Raw genomic sequence first — 16,018 nt, forward strand, 5'->3', positions numbered from 1 at the left:
ATCCTTTAACCTTCTAATCGAAAGTCAGCTAGCCTAATTTCCAAACTTAAAATATTTGTTTAATCAAATCTATCTGAAATGAATATTTTCTACCTTAAATGCATTTAACTTATTTCTTGTTTCTTCCAAGTCATCCAGAGTTCTAGGATTTGCTGCTCTTACATTGGAGTTACAACTCAGCAATCCGTAGAAGTAGATCAGTTGTAGTTTGATCTATCACCCTCTTTCTAGATGCAGCTCGAGAAATCAGTTTACCCCTCACCACTTCTTTTAAGCAATCCCAAAGTGTTATTTATTTATTTATTATTTTTATATACCGATGATCCTATATACAATACATATCGCACCGGTTTACATGGAACTGAACATTCGCCTCTGGGGCGGAAATACATTAAAACAGGTGTACAGGAGCACTTTTAGGGAGACATTCAAAAACTCAGTTAACTGAAACTAGGTTCCAAACTCAGAAAACATATGTACATAGGTATATATAATGATTATTGCTTTATCAGGTTTTAGCTCTCAGGGAAAGCTTGGGTAAATAGCCAAGTCTTAAGCTTCTTTTTGAATGTCAAGAGGCATGGTTCTTGGCGGAGGTCCGGTGGGAGCAGATTCCAAACGGGGGGACCTGCTGTGGACAAAGCTAGTTTCCTCAGTAAGGTTTTAGCCGGCTGGGTGTGAACCATGTTCTGGTATGCACTTCTGATCGGTCTCTTGGAAGTGTGCTGCTGCAGTTGGAAAGATAGGTTGAGGGGGGAGATGTTGTAAAGAGCCTTATGAATCATCATAAGGGATTTGAAGTGTATCCTAAATTTTACCGGCAACCAATGAAGATTCTGGAGGATAGGGGTGATGTGTTCCCTTTTTTTGGTGTTAGTGAAGATTCTAGCCGTCGCATTCTGAACCATCTGAAGTGGTTTGATGGTGCTGGCGGTCAGGCCCAGGAGTGAGTTGCAATAGTCCAGTTTAGGGAGGATGATAGCTTGTAGTACCAAGCAGAAGTCTCGGAAGTGTAGAAGTGGTTTTAGTTTTTTTAAAACTTGCAATTTGAAGAAGCATTCTTTGGTGGTGTTATTAACGAACTTGGTGAAGTTGAGTTGGTTGTCTAGAATCACCCCAAGACCTCTTACTTGCGGTGTGTGGTCTATCGATGTAGAGGAGAGTTGGGCGGAACTAGGTTGGTTGAGCAGGGTGCAATTGTCTGGGGCAATTATGAGGATTTCCGTTTTGCTAGTGTTTAGCACGAAGTTGAGGCTGTTGAGCAGGTTTTTGATTGTTGAAAGGCAGCTGTTCCAGTAAGACCACGTTTTGTGGAGGGATTCCACTATCGGGATGAGGATCTGAAGATGAGACATTTTGAGGTCCATATTCAAAAGCCATTTAGACGGATATCGTAATGGTCTGATTTACTAAGGCATTTCTCTCATTCTGTGTCTATGGGAAAAATGCTTAGTAAATGAGGCCCTAAATGATTTATCCGGCTATATTTAGATGGAGGCGTTCTGGGGAGGAGCAGAGTCAGCCAGTTAAGTTAATTGGCTAACTCTGGTCGAGCTGTAGGGCTACCCTAAAGTTAGTCTGTTTATGTTTATCCGGCTAATTAGTCGAGCCACCCAGCAGCTGAAAACGGACCTCTTTCTGTATCAAGGTGTGGATAATTTTCATTCCCTGTACGTACCAGGATCAGTCCAGACAGTGGGTTATGTCCCCCGTCCAGCAGATGGAGTCAGAACAGAGTTTGAGAGCATCAGCATATAGAGCAGTGCACCCTCTGCTGGAGCTCAGTATTCTTCTGACTCCAGCAGATGTGAGTGGGGGGATCCAAAAGCTCCCCCAGAGTGACAGGGCTTTCTCATTTGTTTTCAATTTCTGTTCTACTTTTCTACAGTATGTCCCTGTCTTTTCTTCTATCATTTTGGATCCGTAAAGTTTAAAGAAAAAAAAAAGATTTCAATTTTTGAGGAGGCGTGTGTCTGTTGCTTTGCCTTCTCTCTGCTGTGCTTCTTTCCTCTTCCGTTGGGGTAAGTGGCAGTTTTTTGTTATTTCTCTCCACAGGTTTTCTTCTTCTTTCTGTTTGGTAGTGCCCCGTGGATGCCGGTGGTGCCGGTGGGTCCCGCGGTCCGTAGGCTCCGCCCGCGGGTGTGTGCACGGCTGCACCGGGGAAGCCCCCCCGGAGTTCCTGGACCCCGTCGGCGGGTTGTGTGGGCCATTCCAGGCCCCCCCCCGCGGCACGGACTCGTTCTTGGGCCCCTCCCCCCGAGGCTTTTCTTACCCGGAGCTTCCATGCCGCGGTCCTCAAGGTGTGAGGCCTGCGGCGAGCCGGGGAATCAATTTTTGAGGGAGGGGCTCTGCGATCTGTGCCTCCCCGAGGGGGAAGGCACCCTGCAGCCCTCCGGTGCAATTTCGGACCTGCCGCCTCCTCAGCCCAGGCGGCGCGGGCCAGCCACGTCGCCGCCATTGGCGGGAACGGCGGCCATTTTAGGTGGGCAGCGTGAGGTGGATACGTTCCCAGATGGAGAAAGGATTTTTAGTGCTGGCTCTCAACAGATTTTGCCCGCGGCAGGGGTTTTGCCCGACCGGGGCTCCCAGGAAGGTCCCCCCCCAGGGATTCCTGGCAGCTCTTCGTTTTTCTCACCTGATTTTATTCTGGCAATGCACAGAGCTTATTTGCAGGGTATGGGAGAGACGGGGGGGGAATCCCCTGGAGCCCCCTCCCCCCAAGGCTCCCAAACTTGCTAGTGTTCCCACCAGTTCGCCTGTTACGCTTGGGTCCCTGCCGGGTCTCTCCCCCCGTGCCACCCCGACGTACCACGGGGGCGGCTTCGCCAGCAGGAGGCGACTCCCCGGAACCACCGGAGGCGCACCCGGATGGACAGACAGAGGGGGACGATCCTCGGGCCCTATGGATTTTTCAAAAAGAAGAGCTGGATGAGCTCATCCACCATATTTTTCAGGAGCTAGACCTCGACCCGCCTCCGGACCCTCCGATCCCTGTGGCTCTGGCCGTCGCTACGTCCTCTCGGAAAGGGGATCCAGTGCTTGCCGCGCTCCGTCCTAGGGCGAGGGCTTTCCCTATCCACGAGTCCTTTCTCCAGCTCCTCACCAGGGAGTGGGGACACGCCCGAGGCATCCTTGAAGGTCACACGTGCCATGGAAAAGCTATACCCGCTGCCTGAGGATTTCTTGGATCTTATCAAGGTGCCCAAGGTGGATTCAGCGGTGTCGGCAGTGACCAAGAGGACGACCATCCCGGTCACGGGTGGAACGGCCCTGCGGGATACGCAGGATCGTAAGCTGGAAACCTTCCTCAAGCGAGTTTTCGAAGTCTCCGCCCTAGGGATGCAGGCCGTGATGTGCAGTTCGCTGGCACAAAGGGCCAGTTTGCTCTGGGTACAACAACTTCTCACCTCTCAGGAGTTGCCCCCCGAGGAGGCCGCCCAGGCAGACCGCCTGGAATCTGCCATAGCATACGGGGCGGACGCCTTATTTGATCTCTTTCGCGTCATGGCGCGGTCCATGGTATCGGTCGTAGCAGCCCGACGGCTCTTGTGGCTTCGAAACTGGGCAGCAGATGCTTCCTCCAAGTCGAGCCTTGGCTCCCTCCCCTTTCGGGGCAAGTTTCTATTTGGAGAGGACCTGGATCAGATCATCAAGTCATTGGGGGAGAATTCAGTGCATCGGCTGCCGGAAGATAGACAGCGTTCCTTCCGGTCCTTTTCTTCTGGTAGAACCAGGGCCAGGGCGCAGCGTCGCTACAGGTCTTACCGACAGCCTGGTCCTCGGACACAGCCGGCCGGATCCCAGCCCTGGTCTCGTTCCTTTCATGGGCGGAGGCCCGCGCGAGAGGGTTCGGGGCAAGGAAATCCGCCCGCAAAGTCAGCCCAATGATGCCAAAGGAGCCCACTCCTCGCCTCCCCGCATCGGAGGCCGACTCATGGAATTCTACGAGGAGTGGGCAGATATTTCCACAGAACAGTGGGTGCTGGACACCATAAGGGACGGTTACGCCTTGGAGTTTGTCCGCCCGCCGAGGGACAGGTTCATTTTCTCCCCCTGCGGTTCGGATCTCAAGAGGATGGCGGTTCAACAAACGCTAGACCGGCTGCAGGAAATAGGGGCCATAGTTCCCGTCCCCTTCGGCGAGGTGGGCTTGGGCCATTATTCCATTTACTTCGTCGTTCCCAAAAAGGACGGTTCCTTTCGGCCCATCCTGGATTTGAAGGAGGTAAACAAAGCCCTGAGGGTCAACCGGTTCCGCATGGAGACGCTTCGGTCAGTGATTGCCGCAGTGCACAAGGGAGAATTCCTCGCTTCCCTGGACCTATCGGAAGCGTACTTGCACATTCCCATCCTGCCGGCTCACCGGCGGTATCTTCGCTTCAAGATTCTCGGTCAACACTTTCAATTCAAGGCGCTACCCTTCGGCTTGGCGACCGCGCCTCGGACCTTCACAAAGATCATGGTGGTGGTGGTGGCGGCCCTTCGCAAGGAGGGTATTCTAGTACATCCCTATCTGGACGACTGGTTGATTCGTGCGAAGTCCTTCACACATGGTCAGACCTCAGTGGCCAGGGTCGTACAAGTCCTACGTTCTCTTGGCTGGGTGGTGAACCTTCCAAAGAGTTCCCTCGTGCCCTCACAACACCTGGATTTCTTGGGAGCGAGCTTCGATACCCGGCTAGGCATGGTGTTTCTGCGCCCGGACAAGGCTCAAGCCTTGAGGGAGCACGTGACTCGGTTTTCGGCTTTGGCAGAACCCACCGCCTGGAATTATCTGCAGCTCCTGGGAGTGATGGCCTCCACCATCGACATGGTACCCTGGGCGTTTGCACACCTGCGGCCATTACAGGCGTCTCTTCTATCCTGTTGGAAACCAGTCTCCCAGGAGTACCAGGTGATCCTGCCTCTTCCACCATTGGCCAGGGAAAGCCTGGATTGGTGGCTTGTCCCCTCGCATCTGGCTCGGGGAGTCTCGCTCGAGGTACCCAATTGGGTGGTGGTGACCACCGATGCCAGCCTCGTGGGATGGGGCACCGTCTGCGAACGAAGCACCACGCAGGGAACCTGGTCACCAGAGGAGGCAAAGTGCCGATCAATCGACTGGAAACAAGGGCCGTGCGTTTAGCTCTCCAGCGGTTTCTTCCCTTGGTGCGACACAGAGAGGTAAGGGTTCTCTCGGACAACGCCACCACCGTGGCCTACATCAATCGTCAAGGGGGGACAAGAAGCAAGCATGTCTCCCTCGAGTCAACTCCCTTGATGGAGTGGGCAGAGAGCAATCTCGTTCGGATCGCGGCCTCTCACATCGCCGGGGTGGACAACGTTCAGGCAGACTTCCTGAGTCGTCAACAGCTGGACCCCGGAGAGTGGGCTCTCTCCGAGGCAATGCATCTCATCGTCCGTCGTTGGGGGACTCCACGCCTCGACCTGATGGCGACCTTTCTCAACGCCAAGGCTCCGCGCTTCTTCAGCAGCAGGAGAGAGCGCGGCGCGGAGGGGGTGGATGCCCTCACCCTTCCGTGGCCGTCGGATCAACTGCTCTGTTTTTCCTCCTTGGCCCCTGGTAGGAAAGGTTCTCCGCAGGTTGGAACATCGAGGGACCGTAATTCTCGTTGCCCCGGAGTGGCCCCGTCGGCCATGGTTCACAGACCTACTTCAGATGACGGTGGACGGTCCACTTCGCCTGGCTCATCTCCCACACCTTCTTCGCCAAGGGCTGGTATTTTTCAAGCAGGCAGAACTCTTCTGTCTTGCGGCTTGGCTTTTGAACGGCGCCGCCTCCGCCACAGAGGCTACCCGGAGACAGTGATCTCAACTATGCTGCGTTCCCGTAAGACTTCAGCCTCCTTTGCTTATGTTCGAGTCTGGAAGGTCTTCGAAGCTTGGTGTTCCGACCGCGGGGTCCAAACTATGGAGGCGACTGTCCCGATGATCCTTCATTTCCTACAGGATGGTCTGGATAAGGGTCTCGCCTATAATTCGCTCCGTGTCCAGGTGGCAGCCTTGAACGTCTTGGTACCGAAGGACTGCTCTCTGCCTCTTCAGCCGGATATCGCACGTTTTCTGAAGGGTGCCAAACACCTACGGCCACCGGTCAGGGACCCTTTCCCTTCCTGGAGCCTCAACTTGGTGCTGCGGGCTCCCCGTTTGAACCACTGCGGGGGGCCACCATTAAGGACCTGACCCTCAAGACGGTATTTCTGGTAGCCATCTCGTCTGCTCGCCGTATATCAGAGCTTCAAGCGTTGTCCTGCAGGGATCCATATCTGCATTTTTCCGACTCCGGAGTTTCCCTTTGTACGGTGCCATCCTTCCTACCGAAGGTGGTATCGTCCTTCCATTTAAATCAGATGGTGGAACTCCCAGCGTTCGCTCCAGAGGAACCACGGTCTCTCCGGCTCTTGGACGTCAAGCGTGTTCTGCTCCGCTACCTGAAGGTTACCAATGACTTCCGGGTATCCGATCACTTGTTTGTCCTCTGATCAGGACCGAAGAGAGGATCTCAGGCATCCAAGACAACCATTGCGCGCTGGATAAAGGACGCCATTTCATCGGCTTACATTGTAGCGGGGCGGGTGCCGCCTCGCGGCATTCCAGCTCACTCCACGCGCTCACAAGCGGCGTCCTGGGCGGAATCTCGTTCCGTGTCTTCACAGGAAATTTGCTGTGCGGTGATGTGGAAGTCGTTGCACACTTTTTCCAGACATTATAGGCTACACCTGGCGCCGCAAACCACGGGTTATTTTGGCGATCAGGTACTCCGAGCAGGTCTCTCAGGACCCCACCCGAATTAGGGAAGCTTGGGTACATCCCACTGTCTGGACTGATCCTGGTACGTACAGGGAAAAGAAAATTATTCCTTACCTGCTAATTTTCGTTCCTGTAGTACCATGGATCAGTCCAGACGCCCTCCGCTAGGGGTTTCGTTGGTTCCTGCTCGGATTCTTCCATGTAGCTGTCTTTCTGTCTTTCTCTGGTTATTATGGCTGTTCACAGCTCCTCACAAGTTGGCTGTTTTGTGGTCTCGTTGACCGTTTTTTACTTCTATCTTTGTCTGTTTCTTTCTGGTTACGGATCTGGATCCAAAATGTTGCTTGTTCTTTTGGGCTTTGCTATGCGTAATACTGAGCTCCAGCAGAGGGTGCACTGCTGTATATGCTGACGCCCTCAAACTCTGTTCTGACTCCATCTGCTGGACGGGGGACATAACCCACTGTCTGGACTGATCCATGGTACTACAGGAACGAACATTAGCAGGCAAGGAATAATTTTCTTATTTCCACCACCTGCCCCAAAAAATTCAGACAAAACCTCAAAACCTGGCTTTTCGCACGAGCCTACACTTGAACCCCCCGCTTCTCACCCATCTTCTCCAAACCCCTGCCCCCCTCCTCACCGCCCTTACCCAGAACTTTTTCAGTGTAAACAACCTTCTTGTATATAATATTTGTATATAATTCTATTGCCTATATATAATCATGTTCCCATGCTTATAATCATGCTACCTCGCTTATATTTCCCTTGTACAGTAATTCCCATCACGTTTCCCCCCCTTACCACCCCCCAGTTCTATTATCAGTTTCATTGTAAAGCCCTGTTGGCCAGTTTTTATGTTACATGGAAACTGATGTGATGTTTGCTAAACGAACGTCTGTATACAAAAAAGTTTTAAATAAATAAATAAAATGATCACCAAAATCTCTATTGCTGAGCAAGCTATATCATCAAAATCTCTTACCCCTATCTCTTACTTGTATTGAGAATGTCGGTATATAAAAAATCCGAAATAAATAAATAAATAAGAGAGGATCTAGCCAGATTGGGCCATGGTCTGATAAAGTTAAGTGACCTATTGCAGCATCTTTTATTTATTTATTTATTTATTTATTTATTTATTTATTTAGAGCTTTTTTATACCGACTTTCTTGATACAAATCAAATCAACTCAGTTTACAGAGAACTAAGATCTTAACAAAAACAATAGCAATAACACTTAACATGAGATTGTAATTAGAGGAGGTAAAAAGTTACAATGAAACAAGGGAATATAACTGGGATATGGAAAAGAAGATAAAGTTTTGGTCTCTAAAACTTTATCTATTAGAAAATAATCAATGCAGGAATAGGAATTATGTGGCTTGGAGTAAAATGAGTGATTGTGGCAAGTGGGATTTAATATTCTCCGGATATCCACAAGATTGCAACTCTCTATGAAACTCTTTAAGGTGAGCCCTACATGATTTGGTGCCCGCTTCTCCCCCTGAAAAGTTATCTAAAATTGGGTTTCTAGTAATATCGAAAGCCCACTTTTTGATCAAATTTCCACACAACCCAGCAACACTTCAGATAATGTATCAAAAAAGGGGTTCTGATCCTCAGGGGCATATAAATTGACCAGAGCAAATATTTCATTCCCATGTTACAACTTAACAAAATATCTGCCTTCCATGTCCCATCTATTTTCCTTCACATCCACTTGAAGGTCATTGGAGATTTTATTTGTGTTTATTTTAAAAAAATGTTACCCGCCCTTCCTATGTTCAGGACTGGATACAATAATACAGTCAAGTAAAAACAAACAGCTTAAATAATAAAAACATTAAATCATGACCAAACGAAGTCTTAAGGACAATAAGGAGGAAGATGTCAGCAATATGGGTGTATCCTAACTCTAATTCTCATATGCTTTCTTGAACAAATAAGTTATTAGAGCCTTTTTTAAAAATGTAGGCTCCTTGATGTTTTAGTTCTTTTGGCATTGAATTCTGTAGAAGACCAGCCATAGAGAATGCACGGTCTCTGGTTTCACTGAGGTGTGCTGCTTTAGGTGAGGGAATATCTGATTAGCAGATCTCAATGACCTAGTTGGCACCTGAGTTTTTAAGATTGCTGTAATCCATGGAAAGTGAATATTGTTAGTAAGTGAATGAATTATTATTTTATATTGTATATGGTATTTTATTTATTTGGCGTATTTTATATACCGACATCCGTTTGCACATCGTATCTGTTTACAGGTAACTTAGAAACTTGGACAGCAGAAGCTGTCACATAGGTTAGAGATGTGAATCGGAACCAGAATCGGTTCGGATTTCAGTTCCGATTCACATCTCTATAGATGTGAATCGGAACCAGAATCGGTTCGGATTTCAGTTCCGATTCACATCTCTATAGATGTGAATTGGAACCAGAATCGGTTCGGATTTCAGTTCCGATTCACATCTCTATAGATGTGAATTGGAACCAAAATCAGTTCGGATTTCAGTTCCAATTCACATCTCTAATAGGCATAGCCTTTACAGAGAACAAAAACTGCATAAGAAGGTAGCCAACAGATTAACTAGGAACAAATTATCTAGGAAAGGATTTTGCGGAATAAGAGGGATTCACTTGTTGAGGTAATTAAACGTATAACTTAACTAAGTACAATAAGTTGGGGGGGAGTGAGAGATTTAGGAGGAAGCTTGGGTCTCAGGTTAAACATTAAACCTGTATGGTATGGTATCGGAAGCCAGTGGAGGGATTGAAATGTGGGATTGATATGCTCACGAATCGGGGTTCCTGTCTGTAATCGTGCAGCAGAGTTTTGGATAATTTGAAGGGATGAGTGACTTATGCTGGGAGGCCAATGAAGAGGGAATTACAATAATCAATACTTGAGAAGAGGGTTTGCAAAACGGTTCAAAAGTCGTTAACATCAAGCAGTGGCTTCAGATGTCGCAGTAATCTAAGTGTGTGAAAGGAAGTTTGAGTAACAACTTTAATATGTTCCTTCATGGAAAATGATAGGTCAATAAGTACCCCAAGATTGCGAGCATTTAATTTAGCAGTGTTATGATTTTTAAAAAGAATACTCTTGTGTCAAATGTTGGGAAATGAGATAAGAACATAACTTCTGTTTTTCCAAACATTTAAAGCCAGTTTGTTCTGATTAAGCCAACTTTGACTAGTAGTGAGACAACTTATAAGAAATTCTTCAGTCAAAGGCCTAGAGAATTTGCAAGGAAAGAACTGGATATTATTTATAGTGTACCCCAAGGCTTGTTAATAGGCAGCATAACAGGATCAAATAGATGTTGAATAAAGCTGCAGATAAGGCAGAGCCCTGAGGTACACGAGAACTCAGGGTGACCCAGGATATGATGTACATGAGTTCACTCTGATCTTTTGGCCAGGTAAGAGGTAAACCAGGATAACCCGAGGCCAGATACTCCTAAGGATTTTGATCTTGATAAGAGTATTGCATAATCTATTGTCGAATGCCGTGGCGATGTCTAGAAGTACCAAGATAAATGTAACTCCTCGGTCAAAACCTCTTTTCAGCATGGCAGAGCAGTATTTCAGTGCTATGATGTTTCCAAAAACCAAATGGTATTGGTCGAGCAGATCATTTGAATCAATGAAGGCTGAGAGTTGGTGCAGTCCAACAGCTTCAAGGATTTTTGTTAGATACGGCAGGGAAGAGATTGGGCGATAATTAATCAGAGAAGTCTGGTCTGCGATGACTTCCTTAAGAATGGGCCGAACAGAGGAAGAAAGTCTTGATGAACTTTGTTATAAAACCAGCTCTTTCAACTTTGTGCAATTTCAGAAGTGTTGTAGAGCAGGGATTGAGGGGACGTAGTGAAGAGTTCATTTTGCCAGTGATTTGAAGCACATTTTATTCTGAAATAGTGCTGAATTCTTCCCGCTCCCACCAGTACTAGTCTCATAAATGCAAGTAAATGCAACAAGCCTTGGTCTTTTTTCCTTGGGTATGTTAGCGAAAAAGAATAGCTTTTAAATCTCCCGAAACAGTAATTACTGCTCAAAAGGTGAATTCAAAACCCCACCATCCAGGCAGTAAAATGGTAGAGAAAAGAACAGCCCACAAATTGAGACTTGCCACCATATAAAAGACCCATGTAAACGTTATGTGCAGACCAATCCGTAAAACCCTCCCTCCAATTGCCCTTCATCCCTCCCCACAATGTCTGCCCTACTAACCAGCAGACATCTTCCTTCAGGGAGAATGGTGTCATCAAACTGACCCCCCCCCCCCCCTCCCCGAACCCACAAACAAATTAGGTTATGATAAACTCTCATTCCCTCAACCCAAAATAGGAAAGGCCACAGTCAGTCATTGTAGAATGCAGAACCGCAAAGCCCCTTTCAAATATCAATATCAGATGCTTGGACATATGCAAAACACAGGAATAGAAAAACCTTCCCTTGCCAAGTGGCTATGTCTCTCAGAGAAGTAAAAGGAGCCTCCAGAGTGCCTCCTCGGCCTCCTTTCAACTCTAGTGACCCACTGCCATTATTCGAAGCAGCCCTCAGGAAAATTCAGCACTAGACCAGCAGCCTGTTGCCTGTAAACCGATATGATGTCCAACAGCGAATGTCTGTATAGAAAAACCTTCAATAAATAAATAGATTTGCAGACTCGGGGACACTGCTAATAGTGAATAACAAACCAAAGGGGAAGAACCATCGATATCTGTTTTCCTTTGAAGAATTGTAATGATATCCTCCTTCTCTCTCTCCTCTTGCGAATAGTAATAGGAGAGAGATCATTAGAAATCTCAAGTGATCCCATCTTCCTAGAACAGAAGAAAGCCTTGCCCTTGGTCTGGAAATTGTGGAAACAGGCAGCGAGGGCCAAGTGATCAGTAAGCTCTATCGATATCAAATGCACTGTCCTGCATAGAGCGTCATCAGAAGCCAAAATCACTGCACATATACTGCTCACCATTTGTACACAGCAAACTCTGTCAGAATCACAAGTTATACCGGCAAGATCTGTTCCCCAGATCTTCTGATTTCTCATGAAACTCCAGGTTAGCCTTCTCCAACTCAGCCACTGATTTCTGGCATTGAGCAATGTTAGCAGCCTGATCATCCATCCAATCACTACGCATTGCAGATACTGTCTCCAGGATCTCCTTAATGAAGCATCCCACTCTCCCACTACACCTCCTCTTATCCCTTGTTTTCCTCCAGGCCTCTCACTCGCCTTCCACCCCCCATCCTCCCATTGCCCCCTCCCAGCCCCTCTCACCTCAGGCTCCGAAGACATCCTTGTGCGACTGAGGGGGTCTGGAAAGCTCCACCCTCCACAAGCCCTTCTGCCTGCTGCCCCTTCTACTTTTTCTCCTGTGCTTTTGAAGCCTGGGAACCTCCACCAGTTCATCTGCTGCCTACATACTTGCTCTTCTTTTGCTGGTGCAGTAGTGGGCCCAGGAACCCTACCAGCCCTTCTGATTTCAGTGTTTGGAGGGAGGGGGCTGCCTGCCACCTCTCTTTGTCTCCTGCACTGTGGGGCCTGGGAAATGCCATCAGCTCATGTGCCACTGACAGCTCTTTGAGGTTTTGTTTGTTTCCTTTCACTGTGAAACCCCCACCAGCCCTTTTTCTGCTTGTGCCATGGCTCCACTTTTGCTGGGGTGGCCCAGGAAGCTCCTATCATGTTTCTGCTTGCTGGCAGCAGTGCTTGGCTGGCTGGCCGGCCCCACACTGATGCAGGCTTTGACACTCCTCTCTTGCTACCTATAGCCCTTCCTGCTGCTCCGGGTGAGGTCATTGCATCGTGTATGGGCAGACGGGACACAATGATTACATGGAGCCCCTAATATTTTTATAATATAGAGAGAGGTAGATGCTCTTGTATGATAAATATTGCTTGTAAAATTTTAGCATTGGTCATTACAAATTAAAATATAAAAACAGAAATGAGGGGAGTTTTTAAGACCCAAAGAGGAAAACACAAAGGCCTAAAATAGCCTACTAGCAGAGGGTGGGGCAGGTCATCACCGTAATGAAATGTAAATATGTTGGGACAGATATTGAGAGCTGAGATGTTGAGTAAAAGACATGGTAGAGGACTAGAGGGGAAGACAAATAGGCAAGTAATTGTGGTGTCTCTTACTGGACCAATGTAATAATCTAAAGAAGATCCGTCTGAACTCTCAGAGCTCAGAAAAAGGGATCTGCATGGCAAAGCTCAGTTCATCATCTTTGGCTAAGTCTTCCGTTGATCTACTAAGAGATTGCAGCTCCTTCCTGAGTGACTTCCCATGCAGAGGTGTGTGCTACTGTGCAGAACGTGGAGACCGCAGAGATGAACTCTTCAGACCCCCCCTGCATTGATGGGTAGCTTCTCTTTGAAACGTGCCACGAGAAGACAGCATGTGCAGTAGGCTGTACAGAGCTGAAAAAGACTAGGCATATACTTTTCTTCCCCAACCCAAATATGCCCTCAAGAACACTTTCAATCTATGTAGGTAAAACTTTTAGCCACCTTGCAGGAGGGCAATTTTTGGAAAGCTGATTGACGCAGGTGTAAAACGCTTTGAAAGTTGCTCTCCCCATTGCTTAGGTAATTTCTCTGTAGCCCTTGTGCCTTATTGGCTGATTTGAGGAAAGGTTGATGCTTTTGCTACTCTGGATTTGTACTCTGTAATCAATTTTCTTTCTCCTTTGCAGTAAAACCCCCCTTCATAAGGGGAAAAGTGCGAGCAGTGGGGAGGAACTGCTTCAAACCTTCAAGATAACCTGTGCTTCAGGGCTGCCTGTGATTCGAAGCCCTGCAGGTGCTGAGAAGAATCTCTTGCCACAGAGCCTCAGCACCCTGTCTGACATTGCTCTGATTGTGTGATAGCAGGACCGCTGCTTCCTGTACTAGAAACCAGAGTCTACCTACCTCAACAGTAAAGAGACGACAGAGGGGTCTGAGACCTCACATCTATGCACATAGCGGGAGAATGCTGCTCGAACAGGGAGAAAACGTGCCACTCAACCAAGAGAAGAGTCGAAAGCTGATGACTTGTAAAGATAAAGTATTTTTTATTGAGAAATAAAGCAATGTTTTATTTTCTGTGATTAAAAACTGACTGAGCTATTCGTGCCTTCAGACAGCAAAGTGGGGATATTTTGTCCCAAGCCAATGTCTCCTCTTTCTGGAGTGTGGAGGAAGAGGGCTTTGGAATATGCGAAGATCTCCAAGGTGGAGCAGTAAACCTGGCTCTGAAAGAACCCAGCATGTTAGATCATGTAGTCACTGATTACTGTCTCTGGGCTGTTGGGATCGGTAGCTGACCACCAAATGAATGCTTTAATAGCTAACAATTCTAGACTGAGGCTTGTCCAAGCTTAATCCTGAATGCTGGTTCCATAACCAGGGCTCACACCCTTAACTCTGAGGGGCTGAAAAGAGATCCCTGGTTCTTGCAGGCAGGAGTGAGAATCCCATCCACTTATTAGGGGTTTTCATTCAGTCTTTTATTCTAGGTTTGAGAATCTAAATGGTATCTGCTTCCCCGAAAGGTCAAAACCACTAGTGTAGGCCCATTCCTGCCTTTTGCTGTTACTGAGGAGCTTGGGCTGAATGAACATCACAGAGCAAACGCTGCAGCTGTTTTCTTCTCACACTGTCCAAGGGATGTGTGCATGAAGACAATGAGCTCTATTGCATCCTCTCTGAAAACCTTAGTGAGATGGCCCAGTGCACCAATAGTGGAACGCCTGGAATCCCAGCTGGCCTCTGGTGGCTTTCTTTGGCTCTGGCTGTGCATAAGTAAGTGTATGGCAGGGTAGTATTTTGGCATTATTGGAAGGAATTATTTGTACAGGCATAACCTGTGACTGTATGACATGTGAAAAGGGCCTATTGCTCTGAGCAAGGGTCTTCCTGGAGCAGAAGCACGCCACTGTGCTCTATTGCTCCCCTTATCTACTTCAGCCCATGTGCTAATTTCCCTGCCTTTCTCTCACCTAGACCCTCTGTATATTAGGGACAGATAATTGGTTTTAGATGGTATATAAGTATGTCATAGAAATAGGAGAATAAAATGATGGTTTTTACCAGATTTTGATTCAGAAAACTTTTTTGATCTTTTTTTGTATATGTGTTGCCAAAATAATACATAAAATTCTAAAAGAAAAGAATTACAAAGCACAAAAGAGAAATAAACACAATTATTCTTGTTCAGGCTTGTCTCTGGTCTTATGTTTCTGGCCTGGTGGCAGGATTCAACATACTGTGCTGCTGCTGCTGTTTCTTCTCTTTCCCCCAGAATTACCAGGTTTTTATGCTCTCTTGTGGGAAGCATTTCATTTTCTCTGTCAGCTTCTCAGAAAATGGGTCTCTGATATCTTTGTATTCTCTGAAGACAAGGTGAATCATCAATCACACAGATGGGTGATATTGCCACTTAGTGCTAATGGACTGATTCCAGAGCTTTCTAGGAATTTCTTGAAGAGAACTCTGAACATGTGTGAGAATTTCTGTGTACATAGCTCACCTTAGGTTTTTTTTCTACTGCAGCCAACAAACACAGATTTTTTTTGTTCACACTCATGGTTGCCAGTTTTTCAGAGCAACTTAAGCTCAAATTCATTAAATATGCCTCAGGCATATTTTTGTCCTCCTTGTTAGCTAGTTTTCTCCTAGGACAAGCAGGATGGTAGTTCTCACAGATCGGTGACATCAGATGGAGCCGGCACGGAAAACTTTTGTCAAGGTTTCTAGAATCTTTGACTTGCGCACTGAGCATGACCAGCATGCCACTATCCACACGAGGTCCCCCTTCAGTTTCTTCTGCAGTGCAGTTGCCTTGCAGTTTTGGAGCTTAGGCTCTTATGAGTATTTCTCTTGTCTTTGTCCTGGTTCTTCCCCATCTGCACGCAGGGTTCCCTTTCTCCAGATGGCGTCCCCCTCTCAGTGCGGTAGGTTTAATTTTTCTACCTCTGCGGTTGATTCCTGGTGAGCTGCTCCTCAGTGGCTGCCAGAAATTGACCACATGCTGGTTATTTTTCTTCATGGTGTCGTCCGGTTTTTGCCTGGGCCCATGGCCCATGTCCATCATGTATCCTCTGCCTGGGGGCATTGCACGATGTCCGGGGGTGTCAACTGTGTGATCAGATGATCCCCAAGGGCTATCGTGCATGGCTTGATAAAATGGAGAAACCTTTTGGCTCCAAGAAGCCTGCTCCATCCACACCTTCGTCAGAATCATTGAAGCACCAGGGTTGAGGGGAA

The 16,018-nt window shown here is 47.5% G+C and overlaps 1 protein-coding gene across 6 annotated transcripts in view; it reads left to right on the top strand.

Annotated features, from left to right (window-relative positions):
- The window catches only part of TTLL4 (tubulin tyrosine ligase like 4), a 373,628-nt gene extending 358,660 nt beyond the window's left edge, over positions 1 to 14,968 (top strand). For all 6 annotated transcript variants that reach the window (XM_029605017.1, XM_029605022.1, XM_029605021.1 and 3 more), the window contains one exon: positions 13,465 to 14,968. In XM_029605017.1, coding sequence (XP_029460877.1) covers positions 13,465 to 13,636 — 172 coding nt within the window. In that variant the 3' untranslated portion in view covers positions 13,637 to 14,968. The remainder of the gene's footprint in view (positions 1 to 13,464) is intronic.
- The last annotated feature ends 1,050 nt before the right edge of the window (positions 14,969 to 16,018 follow it).

The sequence above is a fragment of the Rhinatrema bivittatum genome, chromosome 6, assembly GCF_901001135.1.
Source record: "Rhinatrema bivittatum chromosome 6, aRhiBiv1.1, whole genome shotgun sequence".
In the NCBI taxonomy this organism is placed as follows: Eukaryota; Metazoa; Chordata; class Amphibia; order Gymnophiona; family Rhinatrematidae; genus Rhinatrema; species Rhinatrema bivittatum.